Here is a 24,723-nt window from a genome sequence, read left to right as displayed (position 1 = left end):
GCAGATCAAACTGAAGCCTGTGACATTGCTTTAAAAAACTACCTCAGAATATTAAAAAGAGGGTGACTGTGGAATAGCTTAGACACTATGCCCTGAGTTACTTTAATACTTGTTGTTCGAAAAAGTATCTACGTCAAAGGCATCATATTATTTTTTTAAAGAAAATATTCTGATCAAATTCAATTTTGAAAATACTGAAATTTAAGGGCCACCTGGGTACCTCAGTCTGTTAAGCATCCAACTCTTGATTTCAGCTCAGGTCATGATCTCACAGTTCTTGAGAGATTGAGCCCCATGTTGGGCTTTGGACTGATAGAGCAGGATTAGGATTCTCTTAGAATTCTGTCTCCTTTCTCTCACCTCTCCTGCTTGCACACACTCTCTCTCTTTCTCTCAAAATAAATAAACTTAAAACAAACAAAATAATAAAAGTACTGAAATTTAAAACCATGAAGAATTCCAAGACTTAACCTCATATATAGATACAGGATTTCGAAGCTCCACTGGAATTCTTTGCAAGCTGTTAGTGTTTGCTAAGTGCCTAGGATATAGGGTATCATGAGGAAAGAGATTTAAGGCTTAAGGTCTTGGAGTTCAGCATATGCGTTTTTGAAATTCTGTTCACAGTTTTTACTCAGTCTGTATGGTCTATCACAATTTAAATATGAATATAAATAAAACCTCAAAGCCAGAGTAGTAATGTGACTAGGTACTAGATAACTAAATTATAAATGGCATTAAAATTCACTCTGAAGAACAGCAACTAGAATAACTGATACTATGATTCATCCCAAATAGAATGCTTACCAGGTAAACTACTTTGGTTAGTGTGATTGAAACTTTGAGTCAAAACAATCTAATCCATTTGGGTACAATATGAGCAACTTAAAAATTATAGGTGTAGGTAAAACACCAGAACTATGGTGATCATGTTTTGCAAGAGAAAGTAAAGGCAGTGCTTTTGTTTTCTGTTTAGAACTGAGGTAAGTTAACTTTATCCCTATGAACATTCACCATTTTCTAGTGGAAAATAGGTAGATAGAAAGGTGTCTACCAGTAACAATTCAATATAGGTTTGTTTTGTATCTAATCCTATTTGTTTAAATAATTTCTGTGGTAAAAAAAAATAAGTGCTTTAATAAATATAAAAATAGCACATAGAAAGACAAATATGATTCTTCAAGATTCCTGGAAACAAATGGGTTACTTTAGGTACCTTATATAAAGTGTTAGGTTTTGGTGATTAGTATGCAATCAATTAGCTTACCTCAACATTTATGCTATAAATAAATATATATATATATATATGTATATATATATATATATATATATATATTTTTTTTTTTTTTTTTTTGTCTCTCTGAACTATGCTCTGCCCAATCTTGCAAACAGATGTTGGTAGGGTTCTAGAAATCTAAAAATTGTATTCTTTATTAACTGATTCAACAAACACATATTGATTTCCTACCATGTGTCAAGTCTTGAAACAGGTTCTGGGGAAATTAAGCATGGCAAAGACACACCCTCAAGGAACTTAAGTTCAAGGAAAGACACATAAATTAACTAACCAGTAAAGTGCCACGTTCCTACTTTGTAGATGCAAAGTTTGTTATGGAGTGTGAGAGCTCTGAGTTATGTTCCGCATGATTCATAAGAGGATCCCCAGCAGCCTTGGAGCCTTCATTGCCCGTCGCAGTAGCCTACTCATTAAGCCCCTCTCTCCCCTGTTTTATCTCCCCACTCCCTTGCAGGAATTCCTGGGATCACCTCTCAAATAAGCTACCTGAGTACATATTATTATCTCATATTCTTATTTTGGAAGAGCTCAAGCTAAGAGAGATAGAAAACTCCATCTCTCTGGCAATTATGATTGATCCACATCAGCATGGGACTGGAATATTGGCACTGAGAGCCCTTCCTTGGAATTGACACTAAGGAAAGAGGCTTCTTCTTTTTTCCAGAGTTTTTCACTGGATGCAGCCAACTCCATGTTCTCTTCACATGGAGATCTGAATTCACTAGGAGAGAAGTGTTTGTGAAAGAATAACTCATCCTGGTAGTTCCTATGGTTCTTTTATAAATTCTACAGACTATGGGGCATCCTTCCAACTAGGCTACCCAATAAATGCCATTCCTTCTATCTAGCTTAGTATTTTTGTTTATATGGTATGTGATCAAAAGAGTGATTTCTAATGCATATAGTAAAGGGAAAGAGCTAATAAAGTTCAAGAGGTTGAACAAACGCAGTTCAACTTCAGACTGGTAGAAATGAAATATAAGAATGGCATGAGGGTTACGATACAGAGGTAGAGATGACTATAGATAAAATGCATGTGGATAAAATGCATACAGCATACAGTGGAGTTATTAGTATGTGTGTGTACAGTGGGAGACCTAAAATCATTTCAGCTTAAAGTATATTTTGTTTCTCATACTCTCTTTAGGAAAGCTTCTTTGTCTTTCTACTTTGAATTATATCTTGGTTTGTAGGCAAGAACACCACCTTATCCACTCCTTTTAATTTACAGGGCTTAGTTTCCAAATGTACCCACTTCATCCATATGTCTCCAAGGTGAAAGGAGCAAAAGTTCTTTTTTTTTTTAATTTTTTAATGTTTATTGATTTTTGAAATACAAAGACAGAGAGTGTGTGAACTGGGGAGGGGCAGAGAGAGGGAGACACAGAATCCAAAGCAGATTTCAGGCTCTGAGCTGTCAGCACAGAGCCTGATGTGGGGCTCAAATTCACCAACTGAGATCATGTCCTGAGCTGAAGTCAGAGGCTTAACCAACTGAGCCACCCAGGTGCCCCAGAGCAAAAGTTTTTTTTTAAAATGACACTTTACAAAGGATTAGAATGTGGCAAAGAGTACTTGTAAAATGTCACAGTGGAAGGAAGAATCAAATCATTTACATGTGCTGTCGATTTACAATTGGGATTCTAAGCATGATGGATTTGTAGTACCAGAGGAAGCAAGTAGTTGCATTCAAATGTGTCTATTACTCCAACACATATATAATTACTACGGTAATGCCATGTTACCTGAGGTGTATAATTCCAAGCACCAAATAAATGTGTCACTTGACAATATAGTTTGTCTAAATTAAAAATTACTCTTTTTGAGAATTAAAAATATGCGCTTATGTTGGTAGCATGTATCTATTAGGTTTAAAGAGCTGTAGATATTTATATTGGGGAAATTCTTCAGAGAAAATATATATTGTTGCTAGTTAACTTTAAAAACATGTCAATAATTTATTGTATTTTAAAATATTAGCTTTAAGAGGTGCCTGGGTGGCTCAGTCGGTTGAGAATCTAAGTTCAGCTCAGGTCATGATCTCATGGCTCATGAATTCGAGCCCCGTGTTGGGGCTCTGTGTTGACAGCTCAGAGCCTGGAGCCTGTTTCAGATTCTGTGTCTCCCTCTCCCTCTGCCCCTCTCCAACTCTCTCTGTCTCTCTCTCAAAAATAAATTAAAACATCAAAAATTTTTAAAGAAAATGTCAGCTTTTATACTCATTTTTTTAAATTTTCTTAAAATCAGTGTTAAAACCATATTAAGCCTACTAGAAATTAGTTCTGTATTTTCTATTTCATAGAAGTAAATGCAACTGTTTTGTAATAGTTGGTTAATTTTTCAAGACAATGCTAGTATTTGTATTGTTTTAAAATAAAAATAAAACAATATTTAAAAAAAATTCTGACTTGCCAAGAGAAAGATATCTTTTTTGTTGTAGTTGTTTTCATAAAGTTTTAAAATCTAGATAAATTAAAATTTTTAAATAAAAATATAGGGACACCTGTGTAGCTCTGGTGGTTGAGTGTCAGACTCTTGATTTTGGCTCGGGTCATGGGTCGAGCCCCACATAGGGTTTAGTGCTGAAAATGGAACCTGCTTAAGATTCTCTCTCTCTTTCTCTTTGCTTCTCTTTCTCTCTCTCACTGTCTCTCTCTCTCTGCTGCCTCTCTCCCCCACTTATATGCCCTCTCTCTCTCTCTCGGAAAAAGAAAGAAAAAAGAAAAATAATGCCTTTCTAATGCTTTTGAAAATCATTCACTTTTAATATTTTTAGTTTTTATTTTAAAATGTATGATTTTAACACTAACTTATTGAATACATAAAAAATATGCTCTAGTTTTTCCCCTATTTACTTTCATTCCTAGTTCCAAGTGGTATTACTTCTAATGGGAGAGTTGTCAAGGTATAGCCCTGAATAACAAAATGTTTCTTAGTCAAGTTTCATGAAAATCGAACTATTGTTAATGGACTTTAGTCTGTGATATCCCTGGGGCGCCTGGGTGGCTCAGTCGGTTAAGCGTCCGACTTCAGCTCAGGTCATGATCTCACAGTCGTGAGTTTGAGCCCCGCGTGGGCTCTGGGCTGATGGCTCAGAGCCTGGAGCCTGCTTGGGATTCTGTGTCTCCCTCTCTCTCTGCCCCTCCCTCGTTCATGCTCTGTCTCAAAAATAAATAAACGTTAAAAAAAATTTAAAAAAATAATCTATGATATCCCCTCTAAAGAATCATGTGAAAACGATTTTTTTTTAGAAATGAGAAAATATTAAGTGATTTTAAAGATTATGCCTATAGTTGACACCGATTTGATTCATGAACAGTAAGTTTAGTAACTTACCATTATGCTTTAGAGGATGAGAAAATGTAAAAATATTTATTGATTAGTCACATGCGTTCTCTATGACAATGTATAGGCAAGACATTATAAGAAAATTAGTTTGTGTATAAAAAACCCTATTGCAGTTAATAGAGACAGCTTAATAGTCTGGATAGGGATAAATAACTGGAGAGTAGCATGGAATGAATTAACTGTACTTATAAAGTTTTGACAGACTTTTAGTTGTCACTGCATATATTCAAAACAAATACCCTTCACATGAATGAATATCTGCTTCTAACACCAAGGGCTATGGAAAGTATAGTTTAGGACTAAGTATATATACATTTTTCTCCTTTAAACCCCACAAACACAAGCTTTCTTAGCAAAGCTTCAGTTTATTTTAAATGCACTCTGTGTCTACTTTATTTCTTTCTCCCAATGTCTATTGAGTTGTAGCAATCTAATTTCCTCAACCCATTGACATGTTGCTGGTTGGTAACAAAGCTCCATCTCAGAAATGTCAAACTAAATGAATAAGGCAAAATCACAAACACAAGGTTATTCTGTGAGCTGCCTGAGTTTCCAGGTTCTGAATGTTCTTCTGATTTATCAGCCCAGCTGAACTCGGGGAGGTACACTGGCATTACTTCTCTAGCTAGCCAATGCCTCTGAGTTCCAGTGCCTCAAACGAACACTTCTAAGAAACAGCTTAGTGTCAGAAGACTCTACCTCCTAGAGAAAGCTAGTCATGCTTGAAGTAGGAATAGTGTAATGCATCCACTGTTCTAAATCTTTAACTTTTTTTTACATATATATATACATAAAAAAAGCTTATTATGTTATTTATAACTATGCTGTAACAGTTACAATTTAAATAGGATAGCATTATTGGATTGATGAATGGTGAAATGTGTTGGAATGATACCCTTGCTTACCTAAAATTAGGAGAACCGTATTAACTTGGAAATAACTCTTTTTAATTTTATTTTTAATACTGACAATACAAACCTAGTACATGAATGAAATTGTAAGCATGAAACTTCAGAACTTAACTTGCAGGCTTTGATAATTGAGTAAGAAAAAAATAGGACAAATTAATAATGATGCTTGTCCTAAAGACTACCTAATCTGCTAGACACATAGGCACTGTAGGTTTCTTCTGATAAGTGTTTCATAGTGCATCTTTATTCCGTCTTTCTACTTCTAACCTATCGTCATCTCTATATTTAAAGTGAATTTCTTTTAGAAATCATGTGGTTGGTTCTGTTGTTTTATTTAGCCTGGCTGTCACTGCCTTTTACTGAAGTATTTTTTTTAAAACCACGTTTGATATAAATATTGGTGTATAATGGCTCTAAATGAATCATCTTGCTATTTGTTTTCTACTTTCTAGAGTACCATATCTCTACTTTGTTCCTTTTTACTCTTGCCTTCTTTTGGATTAAGTAATGTTTAAGTTTCCATATTATCTCCCACCTAAAAGCAGCCAGATTTTATAAGAGGTAATACCAACTTGCCAAACTCCCAAGTAGAAGCAGGTTTGCCACCTGACTTGGTGGTAGACACCACAGAGAATGGCAATGGCTAATAGCACGACGTGAAAGGATAAAGTAGGACAAGCCCATGTTCTCTCCTGGGACTGTAAATGAGGAAGTATAGAGGACATTCCACTCAGCAGTAGATGCTGAAGCTAAAAGATCATGATAATAGAAATAGAGACCAAAGGAGCAGTGCTATATCATCTCCATGCTGATATTACAAATGATTTGAAACTTTCAACGTGAAGAGATATTTGAAGATAGAAAGAGGAGGAGAAACTTTATGAGATAGAACTGTGGTAGGAAGATGGCCCTTCATGGGTCCCTAGATCACGCTCTTTCAGATCCTAGCCTATATGCCAATAAAAATTACAGGTTTAATAGAACAACTTGAATGACTAAAAAATCTGAGTAGATATTGTCATTTGTAATGTCAGAAATTTGCAATTATTTGGCACTTAGTTATAGCACTGGAAAAGTAAGATAAAGGAAAATCCTCTTGTTTCATACATTCTCTAACTAGTATTACAAAAATATTAGCAAGAAAAATGAGTATAAGACTATATTTCAATTTACCTAGTTAATATAGAAATATGGAAAAAATTATTTAAATTGTCATCATAAATATTAAAATATTAAATTTTAAAAAGTGATATACTGATTTTTTTTCTGACACAAGTGTTGAAATAATTACAAGTGCCTCTCATAATTCTGTACATTTTTTTTCATGTTCTTTGTTTTTTAAAAAAATAACTGGCATGTGTTTAAATGGATGACTGATTATGTAGTTATGGATCAAAATAATTTGTTTTCTTTGAATCACTTGGATATGGAAAGTAATTAAATAATTTGCCTCATCTGCTAACTGCCTTGAATAAATTTGATTGCTCAAGCTCAATTTTATGTTAAGATCAGCCGTCACATTAATTCATTTCCTTTCCAGATTGTTTCAGTTCTTCTTGTTCAAACATTTAAATACCTTAAAACAACAGCAACATTAGCAACGACCCCACTTTCCCAAAGGATTGAGTAAAATATTCCTCCCCTGATTCTTTCATTTGAACTCATTAATTAGAAACTAACATAATTTTATTCATATGTTATGTGAAATAGAGTTATATGAGAGGCCATAGATGAGGTGTTTTCTCTTTCTTTATTTAATTTTTTTCCCATAAACTTCCTCTAAGAGCATATTCTCCAGACTCTTTACCACTGACTGATTTTCACACTCTAAAGTGAGGATTGCTCATCTATATCCATCTCATCTTTCCGCAGGATTTGAGGGTGAACATTGTGAAATTAATGTGAATGAGTGCTTCTCTCTTCCCTGCCAGAATTATGGTGACTGCGAAGATGGAGTCAACAATTTCAGGTACAGAAAACCCAAAAATATCTGGATTCAAGTTTATGCATCTAGATGTATCTAAATATATCCATGTTTATAATTTCAGTTGACAAATTAAACAACATTTCTGGTTATTAACAATTTGCCATGCTACAATTATTTGAAGCTTTGACTTTGTATGTTTATATTAATGGAGTCATTAAATGTCTTGTTTAAAAGATGTATTTGCAGACCTGGGTTTTCTGGACCTCTATGTGATCTTGATACAGATGAGTGTTCTTCTAGACCTTGCAAAAATAATGGAACCTGCGTGGATCTGTCAAACAGGTTAGAGACTACATTTACTGATTCAGTTATTTTATATACATGATATTTAAATAGTAAAGTGAACATATATGCACCCATCATTCAACTTAAGCAGAATATTCCCAGTCTCCTTAACCCAAGTACTTACTTGCTTAAACCCAATTACTCCTCTACTCTTCCATACAATTGTATTGAATATCATGATTTTTGTAGTTGTTCAACCAAGATTTTATTTTGTGTTTGTTTTTTAAGTTTTATTAAAATTTCAGTTAGTTAACATACAGGGTAATATTAGTTTCAGGTATACAATATAGTGATTCAACACTTCCATACATCACCTGATGCTCATCACAAGTGCTCTCCTTAATCCCCATCACCTATTTAACCCATTACCTTGCCTTTAACATACACTATCAAGTTGGGGCACATGAGTGGCTCAGTCAGTTGAGCACCGGACTTCAGCCCAGGTCATGATCAACTTCAGCCCAGTTCACAGGTTCGTGAACCTGTGGGGCCCTGTGCTGATGGCTCAGAGCCTGGAGCCTGCTTCGGATTCTGCACATCCCTCCCTTTCTGCCTTTCCCCCACCCATGTTCTCTTTCTCTGTCTCTCTCTCTCAAAAAATGAGTAAACACTTAAAAAATATACAGCATTAACCATTTCATTTGTATGCCTGCCTCAATAAAACACTTAGCTTGCATATTAATATAAGTGAAATAATATTGTGTATCATCTTCAGAAACAATTCATTTTGTTAAATATTTCTGCATTATTCATGTATCAGTTGCTCAGTTTTAACTGTTGTAGAATATTCCATTTAAACATTTCCAACATTTGTTTATCATTCTTCTGATCATAGATATCTGGTTTATTTGACTCTTCTTTCTTAGACATAATAATATCATTTCGGTTTTCAAATATTTCCCCAATACACAAGTACTAATGTTACCTTAGTTTGGTATCTAAAAATGGAATAATTGCACTATTGAGTAGATGTTTTCACATGTATTATATCATTTTTTTTCAATTCACTTTGAAAATGGAATATTCACACTCTTAACAAAAGTGAAAAAATGTCCCTATTTACATTCTTACATATTTCATTTGGGCTTATCTGCTGTGTGCAAAATTGTATCTCCTTGTGTGTGTGTTTTTTTTTCTATACTCCTATCATAACTTATGACTTTAAGCATTTCTTCAGCCATTTCAAAATATTTAATTTTTCCATCCTAATGCAATTTTTAAGTTTATTTATTTATTTTGAGATAGAGACAGCCTGAGTCGGGGAGGGGCAGAGAGAGAGGAAGAGAGAGAATCCCAAGCAGGGTCCATATCCTCAGCATGATGCCGCAGACGGGGCTCAGACTCACAAATCCATGAGATCATGACCCAAGCCAAAACTAAGAGTCAGATGCTCAACCAACAGAGCCACCCAGGAGTCCCTAATTTTTCCTTTCTAGAAATGCCTATTTATGGCATCTTCCCATTTATGTCTTCTTCTTCTTGATTTGTAAGAATCTTTATGTGTTTTAATTATTACTGTTTTCATTAGTTGTACTGTATGTACTAAAAATATTCTATTGATTGTGGCTTGACATTTCACCATCTTTATGATGTTTTGAGTGCTAAAATTTAATTTTAATCTAACCAAATTAATGTGTGTTTATGGGTTGCATTTTTCATCTTGTTTAAAATGTTTACACTGCTTAAAGAAGAGCTAATAGCTATTCTTCTCAAATTATTCCAAAAAATAGAAGAGATAAGAAAACTTCCAAATGCATTCTATGAGGCCAGCATTACCCTCATAAAAAAAGAAAAAAACAGATGAAGACACAACAAAAAAGAAAAGGAAAAACCGAAAATATTAGCAACTCAATTCAGTAATAGATTTTTAAAAAACTGTTGGCCATGATCAAGTAAGATTTGATCCAGGGATTCAAAACTGGTTCAATATTTTTAAAAAAGTTTATTCTATGACAAAAAGATGTTGCTTAGATTTCCTTTTAAAATATTTAAGGTTTCAGGTAACTGGGTGGCTCACTTGGTTAAACATCCAACTTCTGCTCAGGTCATGATCTCATGGTTCATGAGTTCAAGCCCCAAGCCCCTCATGGAGCTCTGTGCTGACAGTTTGGAGCCTGGATCCTGCTTTGGATTCTGTGTTTCTCTGGCTCTCTGCCCCTCCCCCACTCACTCTCTGTCTCTGTTTCACTCAAAAATGAATAAACTTCAAAAAAAATTTTTTAAATAAAATAAAGTTTCACCCTTCACATTTAAATCAATTTATCTGGAAAGTATGTGTGTGTGTGTGTGTGTGTGTGTGTGTGTGTGTGTGTGTGTGGTATGTTGTGCGTGTATAAGGTAGGAATCTTACATTCATTTTTCCATATGCTATACCAATTGTGCCTGCTATATGTATTGCATAAGGTCATCTGTTACTTACTGCTTGGCCTGACCTACAACACCTTCTTGGTTGCAGATCAAATCCCTATAAATGAATATGTTTATTTCTTTGCCTCTATTCTGTTTCCTTATTTCAGTTAGCTATCTATGTGCCAGTACCATAAATCTTAATTACTTAACTTTGAAATATCTCAATATTGGTAATGCAATATTTTTAATCTTCTTCCAGAAGCTTTAGTTATTTTGGACAGTTTCTTCTGTTACAATCAACATATTCCACATAAATCCCTACATTCAAACAAGCAAACAAAGACTGGGTAGAATTTTTATTGGGATTTCATTGAATTTGTAGATCAATTTGAAAAGAATTGCTATGTCTTTATTTAGGTCTTTTAAAATATCTTTCAAAAAAACAGTTGGACAAATTCAACCGGACACACATTGATTAGGATAAATAAGACTCATTTGCCGGATCACTATTGCTCTCCAGGCACCAAGGGCTACATTTGTTTATCTTAATAGAGATCTAACATCTAGAATTGCTCTCAAAATTTATATCACAACCTTCTTGAGTTTCTGATAATCCTCTATTATTTCTACTATTCTGTATGGCCATCTGGCTTTTGCACTGTCTAATCTAGTGAAGTAAATAGAAACATGCTTTGAATCACCACTCCTGTAACTCACAAGGCTTGAAGGGGACACTAATCACTACAACTCCCATAGGGATACAGAATTGCTTTTGGTTTGAAACCTTGATAAGTCTAAAGGGGCATTTCAAGACCTTCCAGTTGGGCTTTCCTGCGTAACAGTTCTTATTCCAATGTGGAAATTCTATTACTAAGTGTATTGACTACACTATATATTCAGAGACTCTGGGGGAAAATAAAACGACAAAACAAAAGATGGATTTGTGATCCATCTATCAGACCTAAATAAATGTGCACTCCTACTGGTGGAAAGAGTATTTCAAAGATAAGCATAAGTTTAGGGCCATTCGTTTCCCAGGAACTTAGAAGGCCTGAATATCTTTCTTTCATCAATGCTCAATCATACTGGTAAATGGCCTCAGAATCCTCTGTGGAAACCTTCAGGAAGATACATGAAACACCTGCGACTATATGACAAGATCCTTCTTCAAAGGGACTTACTGTCCTTCAGTTGAGACCCTGAGTCCATGACATAGCATAAGTCTGTAATTGTGTAAGAGGCTAGGAATCCCTACATAGGCAAATTGAATTGTGTTTCTGTCCTGCAGACCTACATACTTAATTCTATTTATGTTTCTCTGATTTATGTGGCTATTTCCTCATTTTTAAATGTTATAGTCAAGCATATCCAACAGTTTTTATCCATTCTTGGATCCCATTATTCTAATTTATACTGGGGAACCCAATTTTACTTTAACATCCCACATTCACTCCAGCCTATAAAGGAAAATCACCACAAACTTCATTAAGACACTGGTGCTCCCTCACCAACCCTGTTCTTCATTTTGGTGAATAAAATGCCCTCCTGGGTGAATGCAGTTTCTTCCTAGGAGATAGGAATGCCTTCCTTTATTCTCTTGGGATAGAAATTAAGGGGCAACTGAACAGCTGACACATGATAGATCCATTCAAGCAATTTCCATAACAATAAGCCTGTGAACTTCTCCTAATATATACCAAGAATACCCTGGCACTTCTACATCACTAATCTAAGCTGAAATTAACTCCTGTTTTTGATTAGCCAATTTATCTAACACCATACCCAGGATGCTAATATTAGCACACTGAATCTTCTCTTCCCATCCATGTTAACACATTTAGCTCATTAAATTTTATATTTATTCTCCTTTGGTCTGACTACCTTAGATTCAATCCCACATATGCTCCCCAACTTTGTGACAAAACAGATTGGTGGGGTTATGCATCTCTTCTTGGGTATATAGCATAGCTGTTCCCAGTTAAGTGTTTCCATGTCTCATCAGCAAAGTTGGAATCTAACCCTCTTTATGGGCTGGAACCAATGAGAAATGATGGGGCATGAGCAAGTGAAAACTGGCAACATTTTGTAACTCAACTCCTTCAGCAGAATATAGAGGAGGGCCCATATGCAAAAACGCACAGATTCCATAAGACACAGGAGAGGTTTAGCCTCTACCACTAATAGAGCTTAAAGTGAATTCAAAGGTTTAAGTTCCTTAGCCATATCTATCCTTTGTCTACAGGGTATATGAACTCCTTCAAAGTTACTATACAGACTATACAGGTTTGTTGTTGCTTATCAGCAACTGAAAACTCTGCTTAAAAAATAAATAGTATTAATAGTTTCACATCTGTGGTTTACAGGTATTTGGCTATCATATAGGCTGGGTTCATCTAAATTTCTCTGGGACCTAGCTGAGGAGGGAGAAGAGTTTGCCAGTCTGTTGCTCCTAATGTCTCTCATTTTTATTGGACTAGTATGTTCTTCTCACAGAGTGGCAGAAATTCAAGAGAACAAGCAGAAAACATGCAAACCCTCTTAAGCCCTAGGCTCTGAAATAGTGCCCTTTATCCTTACCTGTATGTAGATCACTGCGCAAAAACGTAATTGTAGCCATGCCTGAAAGTGTGGGGCAAACACTCTTCCCATGATGAAGCTGTGGCCAGGAAGAAGAGTGGTAAAAAATTAAGATTAAAAAAACAAAGAAAACAAAAAACAAAAAAACTCTGTCAACAAACAGAAGATAGGATCAGTAAATGGAAAATAAACTCACAGAAAATATGCAAACTGAAGCCTGGGTCACAAACTGCGTAGCATTCCCAATTTTCCCTGTGAGACTTAGGAGACAGCTCTGAGTCAGAGAGAATGAAATGAATGAAATGAATGGTAGAATCAAAATGATCTTACAAGTCTAAATGAAGGTGCTTCACATCAATTAATTTTACGGCTTTTGAAGACCACTCTTCCAAGTTCCAATATGAGATCTCAAAAGAGTTAGAGGAAGAAGTCAGACAAAATGCCCTCTGTTTAAAAGAGAACCCTGTGGTAGATTCATGAACATAAAAACTGTAAGTTCATTTACAGAGAACCAAATTGATTATAAAGTTGATGTTGACTCTGCAATGTAGCTGATAAAATCAAAGTGTTTATCAAACTTAGAATATCCTAAAAAGCTTGATGGAAAATAGCCAACTACTAATGGTGAGCAGTCTGGCAACCAATATGCAGAATGCTGAAGAGTTTTTGTAAATCTTAATCTTCAAGCTTGGCTCATATATAGGAAAAACTGCTGCCAATACAATATACTGCCTGAAACAGCCTCTTCCTGACATGAAACAGATGTTGGAGGTTTCTGGATATGACATTTGACCACCTGATTACTGTTGAACTGCCTAGTACCATTATCTTTTTCCAAAGGCCCTTCCCAGTAATTGGAAATGTAAGAAAGGAAATGGAGGTGTCATGGCCTCTATTCACAGGCATCCTTCAAAGATGATTATATAATAAACAGGAAATATTTGGAACCCCAAGGCGATTTTCCTCTGAAAGTGTATATAACATTATTTAGTAAAATATTATGTAAGAAAATGCCAAATCATTTTCTCAATTGGCTGTACTATTTTGCATTCCCATCACTAGTGAATGAGAGTTCCTGTTGCTTCACATTTTTATGAGGATTTGGTATTGTCAGTGTTCTGGATTTTGGCTATTCTAAAAGGTGTGTATTGTATTTTATTGTTGTTTTGATTTGCATTTCCCTCATGACATATGATATGGAGCATCTTTTCATATGCTTATTTGACATCAATAGGTCTTCTTTGGTGAGGTATCTGTTAAGATTATGGGCCCATGTTTTATTTGGATTGTTTTTCTTATTGTTGAATTTTTAGTATTTGTATATTTTGGATAATAATCCTTTATTAGATATGTCTTTTGCAAATATCTTCGTCCAGTCTGTGGCTTTTATTGTTATTCTCCTGACATTGTCTTTCACAGAATACATTTTTTTCATTTGAATTAAGCCCATCTTATCAATTCTTTCTTTGTCATATTTAAAAGACAACCAAACCCAAGATCATTGAGATTTTGTCCTTTATTTGAGTTTTTATAATTTTGCATTTTTCATTGAGTATTTGATCCATTTTGAGTTAACTTATACAAGGATTTTAAGGTCTGTGTCTAGTTTTTTTAAATTTTCAGTGTGGATGTCCAGTTGTTCCAACACCATATGTTGAAAAGAAAAAAAAAAAAACATCATCTTTTCTCCATTGAATTGCCTTTGTCTTTTGTCAAAGGTTAGTTCACAGTAGTCATGTAGGTATATTTCTGAGTTCTGTATTCTGTTCCATTGATCTATTTTTCTGTTCTTTTGATAATACCACACTATCTTGATTACTATAGGTTTATAATAAGTCTTAAAGTCAGGCAGTTTCAGTTCTTCAACTTTGTTCTCCTCAACATTGAGTCGTTAGCTTCTCTCTATAATTGTTAGAATTGTTTTATTAATATCTACAGAATAACCTGCTTGATTTTTTATGGCGGTTTCATCAAATCTAGAGATCAAGTTGGGCAGAACTAACATCTTGACAATATTGTCTTCTTATGCATGAACATGTAGTATCTCTCCATTTAATTTTCTTTGATTTCATTTATCAGAGTTTTGTAATTTTCCTCATATGAATCATGCACATATATTATTAGATTTATACATAAATATTTATTTTGGAGGTACTAATATAATATTTAGTGAAATTTTAGAACATATTTGGAAGAATGCATATCAACCTAAGAATAGTGATTTCTTCCCAGTAGAAAGGAATGAAAAATGAATAGGGATGTATCCAAAGGGTTTTCAAATATACATTAAATACATTTTCCTTAAAATCATTCAGCAACTTGGAAAAAGATTGAGATGTGTTAAATATAGATGATGGGTATATGGGATTGATTATTCTAGTCTCAGAAAATTGCTTTGTTTACATTGTTATAATAAAGGCCATTTTCAATGCATTAAAATCTTTCAAAGACAAAAAAAATCATCAACAGCTGAAAAATAGGTAATCACATTCTGTTTTCCAAGAATATGTTTTTTGATACAGGACTTTCTTTTGGTGTTTTTTAGCATGTTGATATTAACTTACCATTACATTTTTTTGAAATAATATAACAAGTCATTTAAAACCAATCATTGTATGTTTAGTAGAAATTAAACTATAGAGGCACAAATAATTAAAAATATTAATTATTATATAATGTACTTTGTTATTGCATCTATATTTTTAATCTGTTCCATTCTCTCTTTTGATTATTGAAGCTGAGGCCTGCAACAATTAATGACTAATTATTTAAAGATGAATTCCTAGAGATATGACAGCCCCAATTCAACTACAAACTATTGCAAACTGAACATTAGAATTGACATTTTCTGACTTTATTACATATGTTATCCATTAGAATTGTCTATTTAAGCCACAGTCATCAGTTTACTTAGATAACTGACAGTAATATTTAGCTACTGAAAATGGACTGCTAAAGAAAGAATTCACCCTAACAATTACTATAACAGTGTTTTGTCCATTCAAAGGATATGGAATAAGGAAAATTTCCAAATGGCTTATGTGATTATCACACAGAAATCATCAACAAGAATATTTTGACCAATCAGCGTGTGATATTCATGAGTTCAGCAATTCTTTGCTGTACAAAGTTGAAAATGACTGGTTAATGTATATTTAAGAGATAAAAATTAATAGATTGTTCAATAAATTGGTTGCCTAAAAACCAGTTATTAATCTAAATGACTTATAATCTGCTGAAAATGTTTCCATCACACCATTGTTTCCACACCCATGTGTGGTAAAATTATAATGACATATAAAGACTATTTTAAAAGTAATCACTCCATTAAGCAAATATATTGGGTAGAAAAAAGTTGGTTTATTTTTTCTTCTTCCTTTTCCTTGAGATACACAGAATGTACAGTACCTTAAAGTAAAGCATCTTAAAGATGCTAAGTTAAAACAAAACAAAAAGTAAACTGTGCATGTCAAACATAGCATGTCTATTATTCTCTTAGATTAATATTAAATTTGATAGTTTTTCCATGTGCAAATTTTACAAGCATTGTATTTTATTATTATATATGTTTTTATACTTAAATATGCTTTTATTCATTAAAAATTATAACACAGATTAAACTTACTAAAATTTTTAAATATTATTTAAAAGACTTATTTAACTTTTGTCATAAAATTTTAGTATAATAATCCTTCCCCATGTCACAAATATAAATAGCTTGTTCATTTTAAGATTAAGAAATGTCATTAAGTATAATGAACTATGGTTCAGGAATGCAATATAGAATTACAAGAAAGAGCTATAAATTGCTTTAAAATGAATTATAAATTCTCTCAAAATTGTAATAGCTGTGACATAGGCTAAGTTTTCTTAATATTTATTTATTTTTGAGAGAGAGAGAGAGAGAGAGAGAGAGAGAGAGAGAGAACAAGTCGGGGGAAGGGCAGAGAGAGAGAGAGGGACAGAGGATCTGAAGCAGACTCTGCACTGACAGAGCCCAATGCAAGGCTCCAACTCACAAGCCCTGAGATCATGACTGGAGCCAAAATCAGATACTCAACAAACTGAGCCACCCAGGGGCCCCAAGGCTAACACATTTTAATCATAAAGTTTTACCTGCAACAGTTTTTGTAGTTTATTTTTGTCTTTGAACTCTATTTTTTATAATATGATCTATTAGAATAAATATATATTAAATCTTAATATTACAAATGCATTTTATTTTTATTTTTTTAATATTTTTAATGTTTATTTTTTTGAGAGAGAGCAAGAGACAGAGCTTGAGAGGGGAAGGGCAGAGAGAGAGGCAGACACAGAATCTGAAGCAGGCTCCAGGCTCCGAGCTGTCAGCACAGAGCCCGATGCGGGGCTCAAACTCACGGACTGTGAGATCATGACCTGAGCCGAAGTCGTACACTTAACTGGCTGAGCCACCCAGGCACCCCCAAATGCATTTTAAAATTAAAACTCATTAAAATCTATATTTTGGATCTCATAATATGACTTAATTTAACGTTATATTTTAAAGTATCTCAGCTTTCTAGAAACATAAAAACAATTTCTTTACTTATTAACTAGTTTCTCATCTGAAATAAGATGAAAACAAGATAAAGGAAGAATTTAAGGCAGGAACACATTTTAGAGCTACAAGCCCATGTGATTATCTTACATTTTCCCTCTCCTTTCATTATGGCAATATCACTTTATGTAAAATGAAGTTACTGCTCTTTACCCCTACATTTTTTTCAATGTATTGAATTTTCTTTAGAAGTCACCTGTTAAAATTCATTTTAGTTTTGGAAAAGTATGGTGAAATCCTATCTGGAAAATTTAAGGTCACTATCAAATTAAAGGAAATTTGAGCAAAAATTGTTCCATACCTTGGCAACCTATTTAAGCTTAATTCCACTAAAACTTATGAAATAAAGCCTTGAATTTAAGTTAGAAATTTCCATGTTATCAAAAATATGTTATTAATTTCATGGCCTTAATTGTTGCTTTGGGACAGGCGATTTTAATATACGCATATTTGTGTTTTAAAAGTTGTTAGAATAGGGTTTCTTCAAAAGAATAAAATGTTTTAGAGACTTTTAATGTATAATTCAATACTACCATAAGACTAACTGGGTCACTTAAGACATTAATAAAAATCAAGGTTCACTTTTATTTTTTCCTCTCAGCCTAGGTAGTTGTGGTCTGAATACTGTAGGGATGAGGGTCTCAGCAAGTAATGATGGAAGGAAACATACACCAAAGCTGAATAATTGTATATTTTAGCTGGAGGCCAATAGGAGGAGGAATCTGGTGGCATTCCTTTCAGACACTCCTTATGCAGTTTCATTTGAAGGGCCAAGGTAGGTGTGGAGAACAAGTTGGCAATGTGCTACACTTTGCCTATCTCTCCTATTTGGGAGAGGAGGTGTGGGGGCAAGAGCAGGGAAGAGACAGAAGGAGGTAGGAGGTGGGGGGTAAGGAAGGGAGAGAGTACATGTATACATTTCAATTCTTCTGGGAAAGACGAGGTAGGCACAGAGATTCAAGGCAGATGCTCTATTCTGAAATAAAGATTTGACTTTCATGGAAATTTGCCCTATTATTATATAATAAATGAATAACTTTTAGTAAAATCTATAAAAGAATCCAGGAAGCTAAAGTTCAGAAGGTAACAAAACTTGAAAAATGAGCAAAAGAGAATTCTAGGTAGTTGAGAAAATCTGAATCTTCTCATACTTCCTCAAAATGATACAAACAAAAGAATAAAACCAAAAAGAGTCTCATATCTTCACCATACAAGAAGACGAACATGAAAAGTATTTCACATTAACTAATGGAGGAAGTAAATATGTTTAAAATAATAACAAGGTTTCTCATTGTTAGAAAAAGAACGGCAAATACAGAAATCAGCTAGACTAAAATGAACCCTATTATGTTAAATTAGAATTGGGAAATTAGTATGAACTCATACTTTTATATGTATGTGTTTATAATATACATATATACATATTAACACACACAATAAATATAAATATGGCAATATATGTGCCATATGTATGTACATATAGTTATATACACATAACTATATGTATACATAAACATAAATACACATACACATAGAAATTATCTTGGTTTCTAAATAACATGGTTCTAAATAACTTGGTTTCTAGGACTTCTAGAATAAATGGCTTATTCTAGATCTGGAAAAGGAAACGTATAAGATAAACCTGGAATATCTTATGTTAGAAAGTAAGAAACTGTTCAAAGAATGATGGAGATGTCAAAAGGATAGAGGAGAAAACTTGAAGAGGTCCTTACTATCCAACTCTCAGACGAAGTGAGCATCAAATAAATAAAAAATAGTTATATATTTGACCCACTGAATAAAATAAAAAGTCTTGACTCCATTTAGATACAAATCCATAATTGAATGAATGGATGGATGGAGGGAGGGACGGATGGATGGATGGATGGATGAATGAATGAAGTAATTAATGAAAAGGAAAAGCCCATCTTAACAGTCAAATGTCATCTAGTAAATGTGAAATAAATGAGGAGTTAGAAAAGCACTATTGGGGGACGCCTGGGTGGCTCAGTCAGCTAAGCTTATGACTTCTGTTCAGGTCACTATCTCATGGTTCATAAATTCGAGCTCCACATCCCTGCTGTCAGCCCAGACCCCATTTCAGATCCTCTGTCCCCCTGTGTTTCTGCACCTTCCTGCTCACGCTCTCTTTCTTAAAAATAAACAAACAAAAATAGATTAAAAAATAAACATTTTTTTAAAGTACTGTTTGGCAAAGAGTATAGAGACAACTGATTCAATTTAGAAGCATCAATGGAGAATATCTCCTATTTTAAGTTGGTTGAAATCTCCAGATTCTAGGGTACATGATCATGATAGTGAAGCCATTCAGGAACCTTTTTGTAATCACAGAAAATAAAATTCGTGTGGCAAAAGGCAAGGGATGGGTATTTCCAGATTTTCAAAAAGAAAGAGGGGGAAAAGAGAAACATATATATACATAAACACAGAGTGAGAGAATTCTGTACATTTAATGAATACATGTTTATAATAGATTGAGAAAATCAGTGATAATTATTATAAGTCCATCACTGACAGGAAAGATGTCCGAAAATATTTTTCTAATATTCATTCTTCTAGAGTAAAGAATAGATTCAGTAATTTCTGGAACTATGATAGAACTGTCCTAAATACTTGCAACAGATGTATAAATTGAGTTGAAAGTCATTATCTGATACATTTTGTTTTAATACACCATTTTCAAATATATCAGTGTGAAAAAATTATTTCCCGGATGTACCTTTTACTGCTACAACTGAAAACACTGTCAAACTCCTACCTACTCTGTGATCCCTCGGAATCATCATTGATTCACTGGGAACACACGACAGCAATCAATGAGAGTATCATTAATGAACATATCTTGATTTTAGTAAAGTATTTAAAAGATTCATTACATCTTCTGGACTATATTGAGCAAAATATTTGATGAAAAAATTTTTTCTATTTGAACACAAATGCAAGAGTCATAGTAATTGGATCACTCTAAAAAGTGATTTTGGTCAAAATCTTAGTTACATGGAGTGCTCTTGATAAATACAAATCTTTTTTACACAATCATGACATTGCACATGGAATTTTAATGTCTTCTGTCCAACTGGTACAAAAACTCCACTCTTTATTGACTAAACAGTAAAACCTTTCCTGTCACCTTCTCTAACAGCTCTGTCTTTATAGGACTTCACACTTTTCTCTATTGGCATGTGTTTCCTGTAATGTTTACATATCACTGCTCCTAACTTCTCTATGAGAATTTAAAAAATAAGCCCAAGCCTTATCCAAGCACTTGGATCTGGGTACATGACTACTGTCTGACACTCAATTAGTTAATGTATGATGAATGAGCAAAAGAGGAGCATAGGCATGTTAAATTTCTGGTGGTTGTTTTTGTAATTACAATTATGTTGAAACAAGTTAATTAGGAAGAGTTCCCTTGAAAAATCAGAATAAAAATCTGTTTCAAAAACATTACAAGAAAACTTGGGAGAGCACTTTTATCTAGACTTCTACAAAAGGAGAAAGAAAAAGAAAAACTATATACAGCTTGTTTTTCTAAGTGTATTTTTCTCTCAATTTAATTTTATCTATGGAAATTATTCATGTTCTCATGAATGTTTTTCTCTATGAATATACAAGTTAAAAGATTAAATTATTGCTTTCTCTTAACATTATTTATTGGTTTATCATACACACACACACACACACACACACACAAGACTAAAACTAGTCACAATTCCATTTCAGAAGAATTGGTCTTCTATCATCTGGCAAATAGATACAGATTGACTAAATATTGAAACAAACATATGTTCAGCACAATATCCGGAAATAGACTAAAAATAAATTCAGGGTGACTCTGCCACATATAGTTATAACCATTCTCAATGGCAAGGCTTTTGAAAGACCCTTCCTCTATTAAATGCATGATACTTTGAACCTGGCATCTAATCATTGAAATGCATCCAATTTCTTCAACATCTGTCCATTGAATTAAGCAGTAATGAGATTGTTTTTGCTAAAATGATTTTTTAAATTTAGCCAGAGTGCTTCTATATCAAAAATATCATTCAATAAATGGGCAGAATAATACCCAGTTGTTAACATAGGATAAAGTTTTATGATTACAATTTATAAAATGAATACAGTACAGAATTAAGGTCAATAGTATTTATCAAAGTTTTATTAATTATTTTCCCCAATACATTCATTTTTTTAAAAAAATTCCCCACATAAAGAACATTTAAGGGGAAGTATAGGTAGAAGTTTGTTAAAGGAAGTCATTGAGACGATATGACCTTGTGTTGACCTGAAAACTGGATCCTGGCAATTAGGAAGCAACTCACTTCTTCTGCTTGTCCTTGGCATGTATGTTCTGTCCACTAGACAAAGTTTTGAGAGAGTAATGCATTATTGAGACCATCTGGACTTGATACATGACAACCTCATTAATGCTTTTATATAAACTTTTAAGATTTAGGGAGTGTGTGTGAAGATCTTCTTGTCTTGTGGATGCCCAAGACATGCCTGGAATGTAAGTTCCCTTGCATATTAAACCTGTCCCCCACCAATTTGGAGTGGTTTGCCTCTTTCTTCTGGCTCTCATTGCTTTGAATCTGTGAGGACCAGTTTCGAATTTCACTTGAGGAACTTCCCAGGGTGTGAACCAACAAAGGTAATTTGTATTTTCTCCAGAGGAAAAAAAAATGAAAAGAAAATACTACCACTTATTTAAATTAAAAGGCCAAAATTTAAAATATACATACACATTATGTATATATGAAATGCTTTTTCTTATTACATACAACTTCTCATTTTCCTGCTTTTCTCTAGAATTATGTGCATTTGTGAGCCAGGTTACCATGGATCTCTCTGTGAATTGGATATGAATGAATGTGAAATCTCACCTTGTCTAGATGGAGAAGATTGTGTCAGCAGGACTGGTGGATACAACTGCCTCTGTGCTCCTGGTTATACAGGTAAACCTCTATCTGCCCTGTCTGTATCAACATATGGCTATCTGTAAAAAATTGGCAATCTTATATTTATTCTCCAAAACCTGAATCAACCTGACACATGCAGGTAGCACAGGAAGTGCAAGAGACTTTAGTAAAAGAAATCAGTAAAAACAAAAATTATGCTTTTTAGTGTATCATTTGCTAACAACTAAGAAATATATGAATAATATTTCAAGGTATTTTACACATTTATGGTTTTTGAATTGAGATGTATCTGAATTATATTTCTATTTTTATAATACAGAGAAGTATCAGTGTATGAATAAACTAAGAAATAATACTATCATATCAATTACACAAATGTCATCTAAAAATATAGTAAGGTTAGCTCTTTTAAATATACTTATATGCCAGAAATCAAGGAACCATTGTGAACTTAACCTTCTAGCAGAAAAATATGATTTGTCTTAATATCAATTATTCCACAACACAAATGCTATCCAAATATAAAGACAACAGTCATCAAGGAACTAAGGAAAGAAAAACATATTAGCCTTCTAAACTTTGGCTGAGAAACTTTATGAAATACAAAAAGCTTTATTATTTTTATTACCAATATTAATTATGTGAATCCAGAAAAAATGTATTGAAATCTCAAGTTCCAATTTATTACTGTCTGATTTTTATACCACTGGGATCTCTTGGGTTCCTTTCCTGAGGGAAACTAATTAAGTGTATCTAATATTACATTCTATTCTCTCAGGCATAAAATACACTAGAAAAATAGAAATAAGATTGGAAAGCAAACTGATAAAAAAAATTAGAGGTATTTCTATTGGATAAGTGATCAAAAGGCAAGAAAAATTTAAGTGACATGAGCAAAGAACACACAGGTACTTTCCTAAGGAATCCTGATGGCGTCAGAGAAGGTTACATTGGTAACAATTGTTATATGCACAGAAGTTTCTGCTTAAATTAAAAAAAAAGGCTTAAACTCATATCTACAGATTTTATTACATAAGGAAGAGGCATTAAATTTTGACTATAAAATAGGATCCTTTCTAAATGCCATGTCACTCATCAAATCCCAAATTATTAGAATTTTTATTTGGGACCATAGATACCACCCAGCAATATCATTTCCCATGGCCATTGTTTTCTGCTGCTTACTGCTTGTAACAGTGTTAAAATAAGAAATGACACACTGAGTTCAATGTGAGAAACACATTTTGTAATATTATTTGATGTAACACATTGTTCTGATATTTTAAATTCATTGTAAAATTTGAAGGTTTAGCATTTTTTTCACAACCTCTCTATTTTTATTGAAAGCTGATGTGCTCAGTGTTGTTTCAAAATTTAATATTGGGGGCACCTGGGTGGCTCAGCGGGTTGAGCATCCCACTCTTGATTTTGGCTCAGGTGATGATCCCAGGGTCTTGAGATCAAGCCCTGTATAGGGTCCACACAGGGAGTGGAGACTGCTTGAGATTCTCTCTCTCTCTCTCTCTCTCTCTCTCTCTCTCTCTCTCTCTCTCTCTCTCTCTGTCTCCCTCTCCCTCTCTCCCCCCCCACCTGCCGCTTTCCCTGCTCATGCATGTGTGCTCTTTCTCTCTCCAAAAAACCAAACAACAACAACAACAACAACAACAACAAAATAAGATTGATTTGCCAATTAGACACCACAGTGGAGAAGTTGAGTACACAGTCAGCTGTATGAGATAGTCTAGAATGAAAACATAAATTGTGAGAGTCTTCAGATACAACTATAATACTAGATAAGATCACACAAAAGTGAATGAGAGAAGAGGACTAAGGACTGAGCCCAGGAGCACTGTAATATTTAGCAGTCCATGAGAGGAAGAAGAATCAATACAGGAAATTGAAAAGAGAAGTCAAAGATACAGTAAGAAAAGCAAAGGAAGACGAAGTGCAGAAAGCCATGTAAATTCTTTCAAGTATAGAAAATGATCAACATTGTCGAATGTTACTATTAGGTCACATAAAATAAGGACTAAGTACTGAGCATTGGAGAAGCAGTGGCAATGTCATTGGTGACATTATCAAGGAAGCAGTATGGTTGGAGTGGAGGGTGCAAAAGTCTATTTGAAGTGGATTTAAGAGATATGTGAGAAAATTAGATTGTTGAGAGTGAACATGCAAAATTTATTAAAGGAGGGTTTGCACTTTTTAAGATGGAAGCAAGAAATGGGGCAGTAGCTTGAGGAGGGAGAGAGATTTAAAATAAAAGTTTTTTCTCACATACGTAAAAAATAACTCTGACTCCTATGTGGAGAATAGACTGCAGAGTTTCAATAGAAGCAGAGAGACAAATCAGAAGGCTTTGGAATTACAGTTGACCTTGAACAAGGGTTAGGGGCACCAACCCCCATGCAGTCAAAAATCCATGTATAATTTTTGACTCTCCCAAAACA

At 33.9% G+C, this 24,723-nt stretch overlaps 1 protein-coding gene across 1 annotated transcript in view; it reads left to right on the top strand.

The window, feature by feature from the left end:
• The window catches only part of EYS (eyes shut homolog), a 1,626,372-nt gene that overhangs the window by 531,601 nt on the left and 1,070,048 nt on the right, over window positions 1–24,723 (top strand). The window contains exons 15-17 of the mRNA XM_047860135.1: window positions 7,429–7,525; window positions 7,718–7,825; window positions 22,164–22,309. Coding sequence (XP_047716091.1) covers window positions 7,429–7,525; window positions 7,718–7,825; window positions 22,164–22,309 — 351 coding nt within the window. The remainder of the gene's footprint in view (window positions 1–7,428; window positions 7,526–7,717; window positions 7,826–22,163; window positions 22,310–24,723) is intronic.

Source organism: Prionailurus viverrinus, chromosome B2 (genome assembly GCF_022837055.1).
Source record: "Prionailurus viverrinus isolate Anna chromosome B2, UM_Priviv_1.0, whole genome shotgun sequence".
Classification (NCBI taxonomy): domain Eukaryota; kingdom Metazoa; phylum Chordata; class Mammalia; order Carnivora; family Felidae; genus Prionailurus; species Prionailurus viverrinus.
Note: the sequence above shows the minus strand (reverse complement) of the source record. Positions and strands in the feature narration are given on the sequence as shown.